At 42.2% G+C, this 21,190-nt stretch overlaps 2 protein-coding genes across 3 annotated transcripts in view; both read left to right on the top strand.

Annotated features, from left to right (window-relative positions):
- The first annotated feature begins 625 nt into the window (after positions 1-625).
- WDR47 (WD repeat domain 47) overlaps positions 626-21,190 on the top strand; it is an 83,995-nt gene continuing 63,430 nt past the window's right edge. The window contains exon 1 of one of the 2 annotated variants that reach the window (XM_053592024.1): positions 626-979. The gene's annotated coding sequence lies outside the window, so the exon portion shown is untranslated. The remainder of the gene's footprint in view (positions 980-21,190) is intronic. The other variant, XM_053592025.1, reaches the window with a different exon arrangement.
- Positions 14,741-15,294, top strand: LOC128586326 (60S ribosomal protein L39-like). Its single transcript, XM_053592044.1, has one exon. The coding sequence runs from the start codon at positions 14,791-14,793 to the stop codon at positions 14,941-14,943; it is 153 nt and encodes a 50-aa protein (XP_053448019.1). The 5' UTR covers positions 14,741-14,790; the 3' UTR covers positions 14,944-15,294.

The raw sequence follows: 21,190 nt of genomic DNA, 5'->3' as shown, positions 1-21,190 counted from the left end.
TCTCATAGATTTGCATAACTGCATTCTTTCTTAGCTGTATACCCTTTGAATGCTTGAGCTTGGTTAAACATCGCGTATATTTGTGGTGTACCACCGCACTTAGGGTGCGGGACTAAAGGATTTACAACCAAAAAGCTGTAAACACTGAATAGGTTAAAGATTAAGTGACTGAAAAATGCTTCAAGTCAAATCAGGTTTACAAAATGAGAAATCAGGAAAGAGAAAAATAAACTGCAGGAGTTTTCAGGGAGGACGTGGGACCTGGAAAAGCGGCGAGACATGGAGAAAGGGCAAGATTTATTGCATTAGTCCTTATTGACAAGTGACGGGGCGAGTTTTAAGAGTCAATCCTAATGCGCCGACGACTTCTCTTCCTGGAGGGGATGCCACTGTCCGCGTTACTTTGGGACACCAGATCACCGGTCTGTTATTAAGTCTACGTCTTAGTCTACCAGGCCCTCACGCAATTGCTGTGCCCGCCTTTCCCTCTGCTGGGGCTGGCCCCAGAAACGCTGCCCCAGCCTGTGCTTCCCGGCCGGCCCCCGCCCCAGCCTTGGGTCCGCCCCGCCCGGCCCCTCCCGGCCCCGCCCCGCCCGGCCCCTCCCGGCCCCGCCCCACCGACTCTCCCTTCCGCGCAGGCACCTGCCTGGCCGCCCCGCACGGCGGGGTCCTGAGGCGCTTCGGGGACGCGCGGCGATTGGCTGCAGCTTGTGGCTGGAGCTCTGATCCAGCGGCACTTGACAACCGCAGTCTGGAAGAGGCTGAGCTGAGCGGTTGCCCGTCCGGGAGGGGCGGACGTGAGAAGGGCGGACTGACGAACGGATGGACTGACGCGCGAGCGACAGGAGGGAGGACCGACACCAAACCCAGACCGCCGCCCTCGCGCTCCTATCCCCGCCCAGAGCCGGCCGTTTCAGGGCCCCGGCCTCCCAGCTGCGTTGTCCTCCGCTGCTTCTCCGGGCTCGTCCGAAGCCCTCAGGTGAGTGACTCCTGGAGGCGGAGGCGGGGTCAGTCCGCTGTACACCTGGGGTTGCCATGGTCACCCATCGCCTCCTGTCACCACCTGACCAGGCTGCGACCGGGTGGCCCTTGGAAACGGTCTTGAGTGGGCTTGGGGGCTGACTGGGAGGGGACCGGGGTCGTGGGGGAAGCCCCGGCACCTCCAGATGAGGATCTACGAACTGCCGCTTCGCATTCGAGGCCGCGGCTCCTGGACCACACCTTTCGCTCTACCAGCCGCGTTCTCAGGCGCCGCGACACCCCCTCGCCCTGGCACTAGCAGCAAGCGAGCGCAGGGTTCGTGCCCACCTCGGTAATGCTGAGAGGCAGGAGGGAGACTAACTGCGCTGATCCTTCCTCGCCCCTCGGCAGAGCGGGTGAGAACACCGAGGGACGCGCTGTCTACCCTTTTCTTGGAACGCCTTGTCCGGGAGGAGGGCAGGGAGCGGCCGGGCCGGGAGCCGAGCGGCGGCGTGGGGCAGCCCCGCGGGGGCCGGGTTTGGCCTTTCTTGCGTCAGTGGTCCGGAGGAGCAGGCCTTTGGGGGATCTGGGTGGGGTCGGGGAGAGGAGCAGCGACTGGATTTAGGACCGGCGTTGTGACAGGGGGCGCCTGCATAGAAGAACGAGAGGTTATAGAACTCAATAGGGTTAAGCCTCTTTTCTTTATTGGGGAGAAATAGATTGGGACTCCAGCTCTGTGACCAGGCCTTGGGCAAAAGGGGCGGGGGCGAGGCTAGTCAGGGGCGTCGTTTGGCCAGTGGATTTTTTCTTCTCTCTACCCAGACGTGCAGTTAGTATCTGCGCATGGTATCTGAGGGGACTGTTTTTGGCAACTTGGTTCCTTCTGCATAATGAAAGGAGAAGTCTTTGTTCCACCCAGATTCATAGGTTGCAATCCTAATACTTATTTCCCTCCCTTTGTTGTAGGCTTAGTAGAATGCTTGAAAAAGTTAATGACACGAAAATTAACATGTAGATTTTTTTGAATGGTATAAATCAAATTTTCACAGTAAATCCAAGTAGGATTTTTTTTTTTTTGTCTGTAGTGTTGGCATAGGTTGCGTTACCATTTTATTGGAAAGGAGAAACGCCTGACAGCCCATTTTCCTTCATATGGCACGTTCTTGAGGACTCATTTAGGAAGATGTAATAATTACCTTAGGTTTTGGGGATAGGGTAGGTTGTTTCCAACAGGAAAAAGTATACAGTGACTGAAAAGACAAGTAGGTAAGTCATAATAGCATATTGTTATGTAAAAAAAAAAAAAAAAACAAAAATCCCCAAACACTTGAGCTTAGATGCCATTATGAATACATAAATATTTTCCTGAGATTTTTAACCTGTTTATCTCTCACCTACCTACTTCCTGGTTCTTTTCTCCCTTGTCATAAAAGCCAGTATTAGTGGGACTGTATCATAAGAGAACAGAGGTACTATTCTATGTTCCTAGTTACATAATCATGATCAGCCTCCTTTTCTGTTTGTGAAAATGAGTTTACCATTTACTTACTGAATGGAGAGCATGCTTACTATAGGGTGCAATTTGAGAAATGCTTTAAAATAAGAAAATATATGCAGTTTCCCTTAGTAGGTCAGTAAGCTGGAAATCAGAATGCCTGGATTAAGCTTCCCTTTACTACTGATTACATTCTTGGAAGAGTTACTTACCACTGATTCTGATTTCTCATTCTGTAAAATGGGGATAATGCCTGCTACTGTTTTAATCTGGGAATGGACTCTGAAGTTGAATCAAATAACGCATTTGAAAGCACTTTGGATACAATTTAATGCATCAGTGGTGCCTGTGGCTCAAGGAGTAGGGCACCAGCCCCATATGCTGGGGGTGGCGGGTTCAAACCCAGCCCCGGCCAAAAACTGCAAAGAAAAGAAAAAAAAAATTAATGCATCTGTAAATTACCTTTTAATAGAGTGGAACATTGTCAAGGATAGTTTAAAATTTCTGCACAATGAATTTAGTATTTTTGGGAACAAGACCTTATTTCTTACAGTGGTCTTAAAAAGCCCATGAAAACTGTTGAGGTGCATACCTACTTCTTGGCAGAGGTTATTTATTACTGTGGTGACATGGATAAAAGGGTATTTCCTTACTATTTGTGGGTCAGGATTACTTTTTTTTTTTGAGGCAGAGTTTCACTATGTTGCCCTTAGTAGAGTGCTGTAGCGTCACAGCTCACAGCAACCTCAAATTCTTGGGCTGAAGCGATTCCCTTGCCTCAGCCTCCCAGGTAGTTGACTACAGGCACCCACCACAACGCCTGGCTATTTTTTTGATGCAGTTGTCATTGTTGTTTAGCTGGCCCGGGGCTGGGTTCGAACCTACCACCTTCGGTGTATGTGGCTGGTGCGGTAACCATTGTGCTACAGGTGCTGAGCCAGGATTACTTTTTTGCTGTCAGTAGGATGTTCTCATAGAAAATAAGGCTATGGCCAAATCTTACTTGAGTTGTATTTGCTTCTTAATAATGCTTAGTGTGGATCATTGGTTCTTGACAAATGAAAAAAATACCTTTATCCTCTCTGATCTGTGATTTCCACCTTAGAGAATTTGCACTGTTATAGAAATGCTGCAGTAAGTTATGATTTATTTATTTTTGATAAACACTACGAGGGAAACAAGTGAGCCGTGATTTAAATCTGTGATTGTATAACGCAGGGGTCCTCAAACTTTTTAAAAAGGGGGCCAGTTCGCCGGACTATAGACTAAAAAAACAACTATGAACAAATTCCTATGCACACTGCACGTATCTTATTTTGAATTAAAAAAAACGGGAACAAATACAATATTTAAAATGAAGAACAACTAAAGTTAAATCAACAAACTTACTAGTATTTCGATGGGAACTATGAGCCTGCTTTTGGCTAATGAGATGGTCAGTGTCTGGTTCCATATTTGTCGCTGCTAGTCGTAACAAGTGATGCAAGTGTGCATCAGTTAGTCCTGAGACTGAGAGAAGGAGTCAAGAGACAGGAGGGGAGTCGGAGAGTGCCGCACACATTCCACACGCGCACTGTAGCAGGATGGGCAGCGGTGGCAAAAACACCTGGAGGGCCGGATCAATGTCCTTGGCAGCGGGACCGCTTGTAGCCCGCGGGCCCCTAGTTTGAGGACCCCTGGTATAACGAATGTGGCATACATTTATAAAGTTGTCATCAATTTCATTTGAAGACTTGGGTGAGAAATATTGTTGGCTGGGTATGATGGCTCACACCTGTGATCGCAGCACTTTGGGAGTCTGAGACAGGAGGATCACTAGAGGCCAGGGATTAGAGCAAAAAGCATAGTGAGACCTTGTCTCTATAAAAACTAGAAAAATTAGTTGAGTGTTGTAGCAGGCATCCGTAGTCCTAGCTACTTAGGAGGCTGAGAGAGGAAGGTCACTTGAGCCCAGGAATCTGAGCTTGCAGTGAGCTATGATCACTCCGCTTTAGCCTGGGCAACAGGGCAAGACCCTGTCTCAGAAAAAAAAAGTTTTTATATTAAAACATAGAGAATGCAATAGTCACACTAATTTTTTTTTTTTTATAGAGTCTCATTTGCTTGCTCCTGGTAGAGTGCCATTCCTCAAACTTTTGGGCTCAAGCAATCCTCTTGCCTCAGCCTCCCAAGTAGCTGGGACCACAGGTCCACTATTTTTTGGTTGTAGTTGTCATTGTTGTTTGGCAGGCCCGGCTGGATTTGAACCCACCAGCTCTGGTGTATGTGGCTGGCACCCTAACCACTGAGCTACAGGTGCCAAGCCGACACCAAACTACTTTTCAGAGACAGGGGTCTTGCTCTTGTTCAGGCTGATTTTGACCTCGTGAGCTCAAGTGATCCACTTAACTGGACTTTATAAAACAACTTTAAGTGTGTCCATTGTAAATGTCTATGTTATGGGAAGTGTTAATTTCATTGTATGCAGTTGCTGACAAAATCATAACCTCAGGTATTGTATTCTATTTTGGGTGCTTTGAAAGGGAGGCTAATAAATATTCAGAGAAGGTGGACCAGAATGGTAGGGGATCTGAAAGTTATGTTTTGCAAGGATGGTGTTTGTAAAGGCGAATTAAATAATGTAAGATCCTAGAATATAAACATAGCAGTTAATCCTGTTTTTGAGATTCTACTCAAGTTGGTCCTTTAATATAGATTAGAGCCTTTGAGATCTAATTTTTTAATTTTTTCCTTATTTTTATAATTTTTTCTCTTTAAAATTAAAAATGGAGTCAGGGCCCTGGTGCAATGGCTTATGCCTGTAATCCTAGCATTCTGAGAGGCCAAGGCAGGAGGATCCCTTAGGTCAGGAGTTGTAAGATCAGCCTGAGCAAGGGAAAGACCCCATGTTTACTAAAAATAGAAATATTAGTTGGGTGTCATGGTAGGCACTTATGGTCCCAGCTACTTAGGAGGCTGAGTCAGGAGGATTGCTTGAAGCCAGGAGTTTGAGGTTGCTGAGCTAGGTGGACACCATGGCACTCTAGCCTGGGGCAACAGATTGAGATTCTGTCAAAAAAAAAAAAAAAAAGGAAAGGATGAAGGGGAAAGGGAGAAAAAAGAAAAGAAAAAGTTGAGCTAGGGGTGGTGGTATCTACTTGTAGTCCTAGCTACTCAGGAGAAAGAGGCAAAAGGCTCATTTGGACCCAGGAGTTTGAGGCCATAGTGCACTAGGATCATGCCCATGAATAGCTGCTGTATTCCAGCTTGGGAAAAAAGCAAGACCCTGTCTCTTAAAAAATAAATAGTTGTATTCAAATTAGAAGTGCATGTATTAACATACATGAAGTGCATGAATATATGTTGTATGTAAACTATTCAGATAATGTAGAGAGTAAAGATCTCTCCCTTCAACCCCTATCCGCTCCTAAAACCCAACCTCCATCACAATCCTCTCTTTAGGGTAACCACAGTGAAGTTTGATATGCAGCCTTCTAGATCTTTTTTGTGTGTATTTATTTAGATACAGAGATATCATGCTCTCCCCTTTTTCATATAAACGAGTATATTTATACTTATTCATGCAACAAATATTTATTGATAGCTATATTATCCTATGATACACTTTTCCATTTTAAGATGTATAGAACTACACCAGTGCATTAATATTCTGTTGTATGAATTTACCATAATTTATTTAACAATTCTGCCATTGATGGGAGTTCAATTTATTTCTAGTTTTGGTTTTTTGTTTTTTTTTGGCCGGGGCTAGGTTTGAACCCGCCACCTCCGGCATATGGGACGGGCGCCCTACTCCTTGAGCCACAGGCACCACCCAATTTATTTCTAGTTTTTCTCTATTAGAAACAAATCTTCAAGGAACTTCTTTGTATGTTTATCTTTGTGTAGATTTCCAAGTATTTTTGTAGATTAGGTTCCTACAAGTAGAAATTAGAATTGATGAGTCAAAGGGTAGATACATGTAAAATTTTCATAGGTGTGGGCAGTGCCTGTGGCTCAGTGAGTAGGGTGCTTGCCCCATATACTGAGGGTGGCCGGTTCGAACCCGGCCCCGGCCAAACTGTAACAAAAAATAGCCAGACGTTGTGATGGGCACCTGTAGTCCCAGCTACTCAGGAGGCTGAGGCAAGAGAATCGCCTAAGCCCAAGAGCTGGTGGTTGCTGTGAGTTGTGATGCCATGGCACTCTACCAGGGGTGACAAAGTGAGACTCTGTTTCTAAAAAAAAAAAAATAAAAAAAAATTCATAGGTGCTGGTGCAGTGACTCGTGTCTGTAATCCTAGTACTCTGAGAGGCTGAGGTGGGTGGATTTTTACTTGAGCTCAGGAGTTGGAGACCAGCCTGAGCAAGAGTGAGACACCACCATCTCTAAAAATAGCCAGGCGTTGTGGTGGGTACTTTTAGTTCCAACTACTTGGGAGGCTGAGGAAAGAGGATCTCTTGAGCCCGAGAGTTTGAGGTTGCATAGGTTGACACCGCTGTACTCTACCAAGAGCCACAAAGTGAAACTCTGTCTCAAAAAACAACAACAACAACAAAAAAAACAATTCATAGGTAAAAACTTCATGCTGTCAAATTCTCTCTCAAAGTCTATCCCAGTTTACATTCTTTTTTTTTTTTTGATCCATCAATTCCATGTTTTTACAGTGATTACATACACAGCCTTATGTAAGATAATTCATTAGCAACTTTATCTGTAACAGCCAAAAAACAGAAAAGGCCCAGTTTCCCCTCAATATCCACCTGTACTACGCTCATACTAAGTAACAAAGTAATTACATATACATGGGCGAATCTCAATTATTGAAAGACTTACATGAAAGACTTACACAGACTCCATACATTGTGACATAATTTGATTTTCTACCACAGGCAAAATTATGAAACTAAAGAAAAAAAGCAATTTTGAAGGATGAGTAGGAATCATCTGGGAAGGGCCACATGGTTAACTTTCTGAGGTGAGGGCTAAATTCTCTAGCTTGACAGAATACATGCACTTATCACAGTTCATGGAATGAATGGTACAATACTTGAACATTTCAGCATTTAAATTATACCTTAAAAACCCATACTGACCTAATTATCCACATGTAAGTTGAAAATACTTTTCAGGTAAATATATTGATGTGTGCAATTTATAAAGAATTAGGGGGCTATATAGATATTCTGCGGAGCTGAGGCAACGGTACAAAATGACACTACTTAGGGCTTTCCCTGCAATATTGATGTCCAGTTACATTCCTTTTCCATGTGATCAAGTTCTGTTCAACTGGCTATATACCCCAAATGCAATGTCCTGTTCTCCTGTTCAAGGTGCAAATGAGCACCAATTAGTCAGTTTACATTCTTCTTCTTCTTTTTTTTTTTTTTTTTGTTGCAGTTTTTGGCTGGGGCTGGGTTGGAACCTACCACCTTCAGCATGTGGGGCCGGCGCCCTGCTCCTTGAGCCACAGGCACCGCCCTTCCAGTTTACATTCTTAATGACAGTGTATGTATATATATATGAAAGGGCATTTACTCATACTATTTTCAGATCATTTTATTTTATGTTTTTTTTTTAATGTATTTAATTTTTTTTTTTTTTGAGACAGAGTCTCACTATGTACAGTGCCGTGGTGTCACAGCTCACAGCAACCTCAAACTCCTGGGCTTAAGCGATTCTCTTGCCTCAGCCTCCCAAGTAGCTGGGACTACAGGCGCCTGCCACAACACCCAGCTATTTTTTGTTGCAGTTGTCATTGTTCTTTAGCTGGCCCAGGCCAGGTTCGAACCTGCCAGCCTCAGTGTATGTGCTGGCACCGTAACCCCTGTGCTACGGGCGCTGAAGCTGTTATTTTATTTTTTGAGATAAAGTCTCACTCTGTTGCCCTGGGTAGAGTGCTTTGGCATCGTAGCTCACAGCGACCTCAAACTTTGGGGTTGAGGAATCCTCTTGCCTCAGCCTCTGAGTAGCTGGGATTACAGGTGTACACCACCACTCTGGCTAGTTTTTCTCAGATTAGTAGAGACAGGGTCTTGCTCTTGGTCAGGCTTGTTTAGACCTCCTGAGCTCAAGCAATCTACCTGCCTCAGCCTCCTAGAGTGCTAAATAGGCATGAGCCACTGGCTAGATCTTTTTATTTTTTCAAAACTGGTAGGCTCTAAATGGTGGTACCTTGTGTCAGTGTATGTGCTGTCAACATGAGCATGCTGGTGCCTTGTTATAAAACTACTGTTGAGGTTGAACATCTTTTCATACATTTATTGGTTATTTGTAGTTCTGTGAATTGTCTATATTCTTCACTCATTTTTTTTCTTTTTTTTTTTTTTTTAGAGACAGAGTCTCACTTTATTGACCTTCGTAGAATGCTGTGGTGTCACAGCTCACAGCAACCTCCAACTCCTGGGCTTAGGTGATTCTCTTGCCTCAGCCTCCTGAGTAGCTGAGACTAACAGGTGCCCACCACAACACCTGGCTATTTTTTGTTGCAGTTTGGCCGGGGCCAGGTTCGAACCCACCACCCTCGGTACATGGGGCCAGCGCCCTACCCACTGAGCCACAGGTGCTGCCCATTCTTCGCTCATTTTTCAACTGGAATTTTTTTGAGGATATTGATTTGAAGATGCTCTTTGTATATTCTAGGTGATAAACATTTAACTTTATGTGTATTGTATTTAATCCATTTTGTTCCCTATCTTTTAACTTTGTGGGCAAGTTCTATTGAATGGAAGACTTAGTTTTATGTTTTTAGTGTCAAACTTGACAGTTATTTTCCTTTATCTTTTCTGGATTATGTGACTTAATTGAGCCTGTGGCTCAAAGGAGTGGGGCACTGGCCCCATATGCCGGAGGTGGTGGGTTCAAACCCAGCCCTGACCAAAAAAAAAAAACTGCAAAAAACAAAATTTTTTTTTTATCTTATAAATTTTTAGTAGTTCCGTAATTTTAACATACTTGTTTTAAAAATATTTGTAGGTTTGGGGAGGCGCCTGAGGCTCAGTGAGCAAGGCGCCAGCCCCATATACCGAGGGTGGTGGGTTCAAACCCAGCCCCGGCCAAACTGCAACAAAAAAATAGCCGGGCGTTGTGGCAGGTGCCTGTGGTCCCAGCTACTTGGGAGGCTGAGGCAGGAGAATCGCCTAAGCCCAGGAGTTGGAGGTTGCTGTGAGCTGTGTGACGCCACAGCACTCTACCGAGGGCGATAAAGTGAGACTCTGTCTCTACAAAAAAAAAAAAAATATATATTTGTAGGTTTGAACAGAAAGAACACATACTTTAATCTCAAAGAAATTGAAATACTTTTCTTTTTTTTGGCCAGGGCTGGGTTTGAACCTGCCACCCCTGGCATATGGGGCCGGTGCCCTACTCCTTTGAGCCACAGGCACTGCCCTGAAATACTTATTTTTTAAAATTTATTTTTGTGAGATACTGTTGTGAAAAATTATCTTATAAAAATGAGACTCTGTTGTGAAAATTGTCTCACAAAAATGAATTTTTTTCTGCCTAGGGGTTGAGTGTTGTGGTCATAACTCACAGTAACCTCAGACTCCTAGGCCCAAGAGATCCTCTGGCCTTAAGGCCTCCCGAGTACCTGGGACTACACGCACCCACCACAATGTACAAGAGTGGTGGAGTCTCACTCTTGCTCAGGCTGGTCTCAAACTTTTGTGCTCAAGAGATTCACCTGTCTCAGCCTCTCAAAGTGCTAGGATTATAGGAATGAGCCACCTCACATGGCTGAAATAATATTTAAATCAGATCTGAGAAGTTTTGGGTTATGGGAAAAAATGCAAATCCTCCTTCATTAATACATTAGTTTACTAGTAATTTGCAAGTGATTTGCAATTGGAAATTAGTTACATGTTTTATGTTTCATTTACAGTCTTTTTGAATAGGTAATACTTAAACATGGATTTTATACTATGTGCAAAAGGGTATAGAATGAAAAGTTGCCTTCCTATTCTTTGGTTATCTACTTTTTACTTTTTGGACACAACCATTATTTCAATTTCTTTTGTCTTTTTCCAGGGCTATTTTATGCACATACATAACATATAGTTTATATTCATTTGATTCTTTTCTTTTTATATTTATATAAAGGTATACCTGCTTTAAACATAATTTGTTTCTTTAGGCCAAAAATCATTCACAGTTCTGGAAGGTAAATTAAAATAACTGATAAATAGAGAGCAGCTGTCAACTGCTGCAGGAGCACATGCTGCACCCATGTTACACATGTTAGATATTAGCAGACATGACAGCTTTGCAGTTAGAAGGACTTTTGTTTTGTTTAAATGAGGTAGAGCAAATCTATTTTCTTTCTTCTTAGTAAACTGATCTTATACACTAGAGACTTCTGATTATCCCAATCTTGATATTTCCCATATCTTCCAACATATACTTCTTATTAGTGAAATGTAAGTTAAAGCAAATTATATAACTTGGGAAATCATAGACAAACTGTGAAGTTCAATGGTGTTATGGTTAGCACTCTGGACTCCGAAATGAAACAAACTAACCCTCTTACTTTATGTGTGAAGAAATTGAGGTCCATAGAGGTTAAGTGATTTGTAACATCAAATGTATATTCCTAAAGGACCAGACATTTAAAATTAAGTGAGCTGCCAACCACATAAGTTTATGGAATGCCACATTATTTTTTATATTTATTTATTTATTTTTGAGATAGAGTCTCACTATGTTGCCCTGGGTAGAGTGCCGTGGTGTCATAGCTCATAGCAACCTCAAACTCTTGGTCTTAAGCGATTCTCTTGTCTCAGCTTCCCAGGTAGCTGTGACTACAGGCACCTGCCACAACACCTGACTATTTTTGTTGTTGTTGCAGTTGACCTTGTTGTTTAGCATGCCTGGGCTGGGCTTGAACCCTCCAGCCTCAGTGCATGTGACCAGTGCCTTACTCACTGAGCTTCGGGCGCTGAGCCCCAGCTATTTTTTTGTTGCAGTTGTCATTGTTATTTATCAGGGCTGGGCCGGATTTGAGCCCACCTGCCTCAGAATATGTGGCCAGTGTCCTAACTGCTGAGCTATGGGCACCAAGGCTGGAATGCCACGTTATTAAAAACACAGCTAGCAAGTTTGATTGATTGATTGAGACACAGTCTTATTCTGTTGCCCAGACTGGTATGGAGTGATGTGATGGCAATGTGATGGCACTTCTCTGCAACCCCCAACTCCTGGGCTTAAGCCATCCTCCTTCCTCAGCTTCCAGACTAGCTGAGACAGCAGGCACGTACCATCATGCCCAGATAATTTTTCTGTTTTTTGTAAAGACAAGGTCTCACCCATGCTGCTTTCAAATTCCTGACCCCAAGTGATTCTTTCAACTCCCAAAGAGCTGGGATTATAGGCATGAGCCACTATGCCTACCTTTTCACTTTCTTTCTTTTTTTTTGAGATAATAGTCTCACTCTGTTACCCAGGGTAGAGTGCCCATGGCCTCACCCTAGCTTATAGCAACCTCAAACTCCTAGACTCAAGCAGTCCTCTTGCCTCAGCCTCCCAAGGAGGTGGGACTACAGGAGTGTGCCACCATATCCAGCTAATTGTTCTATTTTTAGTAGATATGGGGCCTCATTTTGCTCAGGCTGATCTAGAACTCCTGACCTCAAGGGATCTTCTGCCTCAGCCTCCCAGAGTGCTGGGATTACAGGTGTGAGCCACTACACCTGTTTTAGCTCTTCGCATTTTAAAGAAAAATTTTTTCTTTTTTTTTATTTTATATTAATATGAGAGTACAGATTTTTAGGTTACATTGTTATTGATTCTAAGGTAAAGTTCAGGTTTTCACAATTTTTAAGAAGGAAAAGGTTCAGTAGTGCTATCTTGCAGTTTGATATTTTATTTAAAAGCCTCAAAGCACTTCATTTTCTTATCTGCACTTTTGCCTGTAAACTTCACTGGTAACGCACTATTATTCAGTGTTAGCCACTCTCTAATACTTGGAAGATGAAAGAGAACGTATTTTATTGTGTGTGTGGGATGGACTTGGAAATTAATGGAACCCTTCTTTTTTTTTTTTTTTTTTGTGGAGACAGAGTCTCATTTTATGGCCCTCTGTAGAGTGCTGTGGCCTCACACAGCTCACAGCAACCTCCAACTCCTGGGCTTAAGCGATTCTCTTGCCTCAGCCTCCCAAGTAGCTGGGACTACAGGCGCCCGCCACAACGCCCGGCTATTTTTTGGTTGCAGTTTGGCCGGGGCCGGGTTTGAACCCGCCACCCTCGGTATATGGGGCCGGCGCCCTACCCACTGAGCCACAGGCGCCGCCCAATGGAACCTTTCTTAAGTACTTCTTTCATGACTATAAAATTTAAAATGACTCGGGTGGCGCCTGTGGCTCAGTCAGTAAGGCGCCGGCCCCATATACCGAGGGTGGCGGGTTCAAACCCGGCCCCGGCCAAACTGCAACCAAAAAATAGCCGGGCGTTGTGGCGGGCGCCTGTAGTCCCAGCTGCTCGGGAGGCTGAGGCAAGAGAATCGCTTAAGCCCAGGAGTTGGAGGTTGCTGTGAGCTGTGTGAGGCCATGGCACTCTACTGAGGGCCATAAAGTGAGACTCTGTCTCTACAAAAAAAAAAAAAAAAAAAAAAAAATTTAAAATGACTCTTCTTTTAAAGTTTCAAGATAAAAATATTTGACTGTGCCCTCCTTCTCTTACTCTTAAGTTTATATTTATTCTCAGACACGTGTAATTTTCTTTCTTCCTCCTTTAAGTGAGCATGTAAATTATTATCTGTTTGCATTTGGTTAGAAAGCTGCTGTGATCTTTTTTTCATGAAAATTTTTCCATATCTATGTATGGAACTATACATAGAGTCAGTATATTTTTATTACCTTTATTTATTATTTAGTTTTTATTTCTTTCTTTCTGTCCTTTTTTCTTCCTTCCCTTCCCTTCCCTTTTTCCTTTCTTTTCTTTCTTTGCTTTGCTTTCATTGCTTTCTTTCCTTTATCTTACTCTGTCTCCCAGGCTGGAGTACATCAGTACAGTAGAACTCCTGGCCTCAAGGGATCTTTGTGCCTTGGCCTCCTGAATAGCTAGGACTATAGGAAACTGCCATTACAGCTACTTTTTTTTTTTTGAGACAAAGTCTCACTATGTTGCCCTCAGTAGAGTGTTGTAGCATCACAGCTCACAGCAACCTCCAACTCCTGGGCTTTGGCAATTCTTTTGCCTCAGCCTCCCAAGTAGCTGGGACTACAGGCGCCTGCCGCAACGCCCAGCCATTTTTTGTTGCAGTTGTCCTTTAGCTGGCCCGGACCAGGTTCAAACCAACCAACTTGCAGGGATCCTCAAACTATGGTCTGAGGGCCACATGAGGCAGTGTGATTGTATTTTTTTCCGTTTTGTTTTTTTACTTCAAAATAAGATATGTGCAGTGTACATAGGAATTTGTTCATAGTTCTTTTTTTTTAACTATAGTCCAGCCCTCCAACAATCGGAGGGACAGTGAACTGGCCCCCTGTTTAAAAAGTTTGAGGACCTCTGTGACAGGCTGGCTCCATAACCACTGTGTTACAGGTGCTGAGCACATCACAGCTACTTTTAAATTATTATTATTTTTTTAAGAAACTGGGTCTTGGGGCTGCACCTGTGGCTCAGTGAGTAGGGCGCCAGCCCCATATACAGAGGGTGGCGGGTTCAAACCCCGGCCAAACTGCAACCAAAAAATAGCCGGGCGTTGTGGCGGGTGCCTGTAGTCCCAGTTACTCGGGAGGCTGAGGCAAGAGAATTGCCTGCGCCCAGGAGTTGGAGGTTGCTGTGAGCCGTGTGATGCGATGGCACTCTACCAAGCACAACAAAGTGAGACTCTGTTTCTACAAAAAAAAAAATAAAATAAAAAGAAACTGGGTCTTGCTATGCTGTCTAGCCTCATCTTGAACTCCTGGCTTCCAGCAATCTTTTCCTAGCCTCCCAAAGTGCTAAGATTACAGTTATGAGCCACAGTACCTAGCTTATTTATTGTTAACATTTTACCTTTAATCTTAGATTTCTAAAAATAATTTTATTTCTTCCCCTTATAATATATTTTTCTAATCTTGTTTCACTAAGATAATAATAAATAGGAGTCCATGTAAAGACCCCCATCTGGAATTTATTTTCAGTAGATGTTACTTCCATCTGAGGACTAAAACACTACTTTCCAACTGGTTTCCAGACATTGTTTTTAAATAAACTTTTATTTCTTTATTTCACCTCATCCAGATAATAGATATAAGTGAAATTTACTTCTTCAAGAAAAATCCATAGTTATATTTTTGTGATAAGATCTGTCATTTCCCCCTTTCTCTCGCTCTTCTCCATTGTGGTGAGTGTGAGTAGTCTCGTTTGTCGCCATGTCCTCTCATAAGACTTTCAGAATCAAGCGGTTTTTGGCCAAGAAACAAAAACAAAATCGTCCCATTCCCCAGTGGATTCGAATGAAAACCGGTAATAAAATCAGGTACAACTCGAAGAGACACTGGAGAAGAACCAAGCTGGGTCTATAAGAAATTGCACATGAGACGGCATGTACTTATGCTGTATTACGGTCACTATCATCATCTTACCATATCAAGCTGAAAATGTCATCAGTTGAACATTTGCCACACTTCATTGGGAAAATGAGTTTTCTCTTCATTTATGTGCTATTCCCTAATAAGGTGGTACAGTAATAAATATGTGAGACCTTGTGTTTGAAGTACTGAGTTGCCCCTCCCCCAGAAGACCTAACACAACACTGTCCTGTAGAACTTTCTGCAATGATAAAAATGCCCCTAGCTACCAAGTTCTTGACATGCTTAATATAGTTTCACTTTTTCAGTTTATTATAATTAAATTTAAAGTTTTTTTTTGTTTTGTTTTTTGAGACAGAATCTAATCTCTGTTGCCCATTGACCCAGGCTAGAGTGATGTGGTGTCAGCTGAGCTCACAACAACCTCAAATTCCTGGGCTCACCCCAGTAGCTGGGACTATAGTCTCCTGCCATGACACCTGGCCAGTTTTTTTTCTATTTTTAGTAGAGATGAGGTCACTTGCTCAGGCTGGTCTTAAAAGCTCAGGCAATCCTCCCACCTCTGGCCTCCCAGAGTGCTAGGATTACAGGTATGAGCCACATTCTTCCTTAAACATCTGCATAAAGCTGTTCTATACCAGTTCTTTTTATTTATTTTTTTGAGACAGTCTCAAGCTGTTGCCTTAGGTAGAGTGCTTCTGGCATCATGGCTCACAGCCACCTCAAACTCTTGAACTTAAGCGATTCTCTTGCCTCAGCCTCCCAAGTAGCTGGGACTACAGGCGCCCGCCACAAGGCCCGGCTATTTTTTGGTTGTAGTTGTCATTGGCAGCCCTGGGCTGGATTCGAACCCACCAGCTCTGGTGTATATGGCTGGCGCCGTAGCCACTGAGCTGTAGGCGCCAAGCGTATACCAATTTTTTTTTAATAAATCATAGCTGTGTACATTGATACAATTATGGGATACAATGTACTGCTTTTGTATACAATTTGACATTTTCATCACACTAGTTAACATAGCCTTCCTGGCATTTTCTTAGTTATTGTGTTAAGACATTTATATTCTACACCTAGTAAATTTCACATGTACCCTTATAAGATGCACCCTAGGTGTGGTCCCACCATTTACCCTCCCTCCACTCATCCCCTCCCTCTACCAATTTTTTTTTTTTTTATTAAATCATAGCTGTGTACAGTAATGTAATCATGGGTACAATGTGCTGGTTTTATATGCAATTGAAATGTTTTCATCAAACTTGTTAACAGTCTTCACGGCATTTTCTTAGTTATTGTGTTAAGACATGCTACACCTAGTAAATTTCACGTGTATCCTTGTAAGATGCATCCTAGATGTGGTCCCACCAAGTACCCTCCCTCTACCCATTTTTTTCTTCAATTAGGTCATAGCTGTGTACATTAATGTAATCGTGGGGTACAATGTGCTGGTTTTATATACAATTTGAAATGTTTTCATCAAACAAGTTAACATAGTCTTCACGGCATTTTCTTAGTTATTGTATTAAGACATTTATATTCTACACCTAGTAAATTTCACATGTACCCTTGTAAGATGCACCATAGGTGTGGTCCCACCAGTTACCCTCCCTCTACGCATCCTCCCCTCCCTCTACGCATCCTCCCCTCCCTCTATACCAATTCTTTTTTTTTTTTTTAATTAAATCAGTGGTGTACATTAATGTAATCATGGGGTGCAATGTGCTGGTTTTATATACAATTTGAAATGTTTTCATCAAACTGGTTAACATAGTCTTCACGGCATTTTCTTAGATATTGTGTTAAGACATTTATATTCTATACCTAGTAAATTTCACATGTACCCTTGTAAGATACACACTAGGTGTGGTCCCACCAGTTACCCTCCCTCCACCCATCCTCCCCTCCCTCTATACCAATTCTTTTTTTTTTTTTTAATTATAGCTGTGTACATTAATGTAATCATGGGGTGCGATGTGCTGGTTTTATATACAATTTGAAATATTTTCATCAAACTGATTAACATAGTCTTCACAGCATATTCTTAGTTACTGTGTTAAGACATTTATATTCTACACCTAGTAAATTTCACATGTACCCTTATAAGATGCACCCTAGGTGTGGTCCCACCAGTTACCCTCCCTCCACCCATCCTCCCCTCTCTCTATACCAATTCTTTTTTTTTAAATTAAATCAAAGCCGTGTACATTAATGTAATCATGGGGTACAATGTGCTGGTTTATATACAATTTGAAATGTTTTCATCAAACTGGTTAACAGTCTTCACAGCATTTTCTTAGTTATTGTGTTAAGACATTTATATTCTACACCTAATAAATTTCACATGTACCCTTGTAAGGTAACACGCTAGGTGTGGTCCCACCAGTTACCCTCCCTCCACCTATCCTCCCCTCCCTTTATAGCAATTCTTTTTTTTTTTAATTAAATCATAGCCGCGTACATTAATGTAATCATTGGGTGCAATGTGCTGGTTTTATATACAATTTGAAATGTTTTCATCAAACTGATTAACATAGTCTTCACAGCATATTCTTAGTTACTGTGTTAAGACATTTATATTCTACACCTAGTAAATTTCACATGTACCCTTGTAAGATGCACCATAGGTGTGGTCCCACCAGTTACCCTCCCTCCACCTATCCTCCCCTCCCTCTATACCAATTCTTTTTAATTAAATCATAGCTGTGTACATTAATGTAATCATGGGTTGCAATGTGCTGGTTTTATGTACAATTTGAAATGTTTTCATCAAACTTGTTAACATAGTCTTCGCGGCATTTTCTTAGTTATTGTGTTAAGACATTTATATTCTACACCTAGTAAATTTCATATGTTGTACCCTTGTAAGATGCACTGTAGGTGTGGTCTCACCAGGTACCCTCTCTCTATACCAATTTGTTTTTATTAAATCATAGCTGTGTACATTAATATAATCATGGGGTACAATGTGCTGGTTTTATATACAATTGAAATGTTTATATCAAACTTGTTAACATAGTCTTCACGGCATTTTCTTAGTTATTGTGTTAAGACATTTATATTCTACACTTAGTAAATTTCACATGTACCCTTGTAAGATGCACCATAGGTGTGGTCCCACCAATTACTCTCCACCCATCCTCCCCCCTCCCCTCCCCTCCATCTCCCCTTTCCCCTTCTTCTTGGGCTGTAATTGGGTTATAGCTTTCATAATAAAGCTGTAAATTGGTTTCATAGTAAAAAAAAAAAAAGATCTGTCATTTAATTTGGAAATATTGAGAAACTTAGATTTTTCTCCATTTTATTTTCCATTTTCAGTGAAATACACCCTACTATCTACCCTATGTAAATTCTTCTTCTTCTTTTTTTTTTTTTGTAGAGACAGAGTCTCACTTTATGGCCCTCAGTAGAGTGCCGTGGCCTCACACAGCTCACAGCAACCTCCAATCGCTTAACCTCCTGGGCTTAAGCGATTCTCTTGCCTCAGCCTCCCGAGTAGCTGGGACTACAGGCACCCGCCACAATGCCCGGCTATTTTTGGTTGCAGTTTGGTCAGGGCCGGGTTTGAACCCGCCACCCTCGGTATATGGGGCCTGCGCCTTACCGACTTAGCCACAGGCGCCGCCCCTCTTTTTTTTTTTTTTTGAGACAGAGTCTCACTATGTCACCCTCAGTAGAGTGCTGTGGCGTCACAGCTCACAGCAACCTCCAACTCTTGGGTTTAATCAATTTTCTTGCCTTAGCCTCTCAAGTAGCTACAGGTGCCCACCACAATGCCTGGCTATTTTTTTTTTAAGATAGTCACACACTGTTGCCTGGGTTACAGCGCCATGGTCTCAGCTTAGCTTACAACAACCTCAAACTCCTGAACTCATGTAGTTCTCCTGCCTCAGCCTCCCAAGTAGCTGAGACTGTAGGTGTATGGCACCATGTCCAGTTAATTTTCTGGCTAATTTTTCTATTTTTATTAGACACAGTATCTGGCTCTTGCTCAGGTTGGTCTCTAACTCCTGACTTCAAGCAATCCTCACACCTTAGACTCCCAGACTGCTAGGATTGTAAGGGTGAGCTACTGTACCAGGCCTGTATCTCAAATTAATTCAGCTAACATTTATTGACTATATTATGTGTATATTTCATTTTAAAAGATAATTTTAATAATTCATGAACTAGTTACATGTTAGACTTAGCTCCCCCGAGGAAAGGGGAAGAAACACATATTATTGAATTTTGTTCCTCTGCATTAGAGAAAAATTCTAACTTTGTAATGATGAATACTTTAAGGAGATTAAAGAATGTTCATGAATTATATGGTTTTTGGTTTTTATTGAGATGGGGTCTTGCTGCTGTGTTGCCCAAGTTGGTCTAAAATCTCTGGGATTAAGCAGTCATCCTGCCTCAACCTTCCACGTAGCTGAGATTATAGGAAATGTATGTTTAAAATGTGAATTGTTTCTAAATTATATAGCTAGGATTTGGGGAGCCTTTATAAATGTTCCAGTAACACAAAGGGGTTAGAAAAGAGTAATTCTGAGGTATAGTCATCAAATGTATGCCTATGTTTATTGTATCCAGCAACAGTGAAGCTTATAAGAATTAAGATTCTGGGTTGAGTGATTAAAATGTCATGCTTTTCTGCTGGGAATTTCATAGTATAGAATTAAAACTTGTCTTTTTTTAATTAGTTAAAAAAAAAAAAACCCTGAACCAATTCTAGGTTAATCAGGATACATTTTCTTTTACCTTCAAAAGTCAATATAAAATATGTGCGTGTAAAAATATTTCTTCTTCTCATAGGCTTTATTGACTAGAAATGACTGCAATATTAAATTTGTAGTTATAAAGAAAAAAAGAAACTTGTAGTTATGATTTAAAGTGGGACTGTTGTCATAAATTTCACTCTAGAGTAACTTCATATTTTAACTAATAGTTATATTGAATGTTGAATATGAGGCCTATAAAATGTTTAATGTTATTAGGTATATTTAACTACCTTAGAAAACTGCAGTCTGTTCTGCAATAAGTTGGTACGTGGCAATGTAAGTAAAGTGACCTCTAAGAACCTGGAAAGGAGGGGGAACAATATTATTTTTCTAGGAGTTCAATTAGTGAATACCATTCTTTGGCTTGTAAGAATTATCTTCTGGGGTGGCGCCTATGGCTGAAGGAGTAGGGTGCCGGTCCCATATGCCGGAGGTGGCGGGTTCAAACCCAGCCCCGGCCAAAAACCAAAAAAAAAATAATAAATTAAAAAAAAAAAAAAAAAGAATTATCTTCTAATTTGGAGAATACTAAAGTTGCTAATCAGTGTTCTTCTAAGAGTAATGTCGGGACAAAGTTTTGAAATGGGACCAGAATTTAGTGAGTGGAAATCTTATTAATTGTATTGTGTTCTCTTTTGTACAATAGTCTATGAGCAAGAGGATGGTGATCAGCTCAGAAGGTAGCAAAAGGAAACCCAAAAAAGGAGGAGTCAGGTAGCTCGTGTGTTGGGAGAGAGGTTTGTGGTTAATGTGTTTCCTGGGGCAGGTGTATTCTTTTTTTTTGGAGACAGAGTCTCATTTGTTGCCCTTGGTAGAGTGCTGTGGCATCACAGCTCACAGCAACCTCAGACTGTTGGGCTCAAGTGATTGATTCTCTTGTCTCAGCCTCCTGAGTAGCTGGGACTATAGCTGCCTGCCACAATGCCTGGCTTTTTTTTGCAGTTTTTGGCTGGGGCTGGGTTTGAACCCACCACTGCTGGCATATGGGGCTGGCACCCTACTCCATTGAGCCACAGGCACCGCCCAATGCCTGGCTATTTTTTAGAGATGGAGTCTCGCTCTTGCTCAGAATGGTCTCCAGCTATTGAGCTCAGGCAATCCACCCACCTCGGCCTCCCAGAGTGCTAGGATTATAGGCATGAGCCACCTCACCAGGCCCTATGTGTAGTCTTATTGAGGAGATGGATTAGCTTAGTCTGATGCCGTATAATTATCTTCCCATGGTCCATCCCTTCTTTACCCTAGCACCTTCTCTATCTGTGGATGAGAGAATTTTTATATTTCTCATTCTGAAGAAATAAATTGAAAAAGAATCAAATTGAAAAAACTAACCACCTGTATGCCTGTATATGTGTGGGGGTTTTTTGTTCTTTTTTTTTTTTTCAGCTTTTTGGCTGGAGCTGGGTTTGAACCCACCACCTCTGGCATATGGGGTCGGCGCCCTACTCCTCTGAGCCACAGGCGCCACCCTGCATATATGTGTT

The sequence above is a fragment of the Nycticebus coucang genome, chromosome 5 (assembly GCF_027406575.1).
Source record: "Nycticebus coucang isolate mNycCou1 chromosome 5, mNycCou1.pri, whole genome shotgun sequence".
Classification (NCBI taxonomy): Eukaryota; Metazoa; Chordata; class Mammalia; order Primates; family Lorisidae; genus Nycticebus; species Nycticebus coucang.
This window is presented reverse-complemented; position numbering and strand designations above follow the sequence as displayed.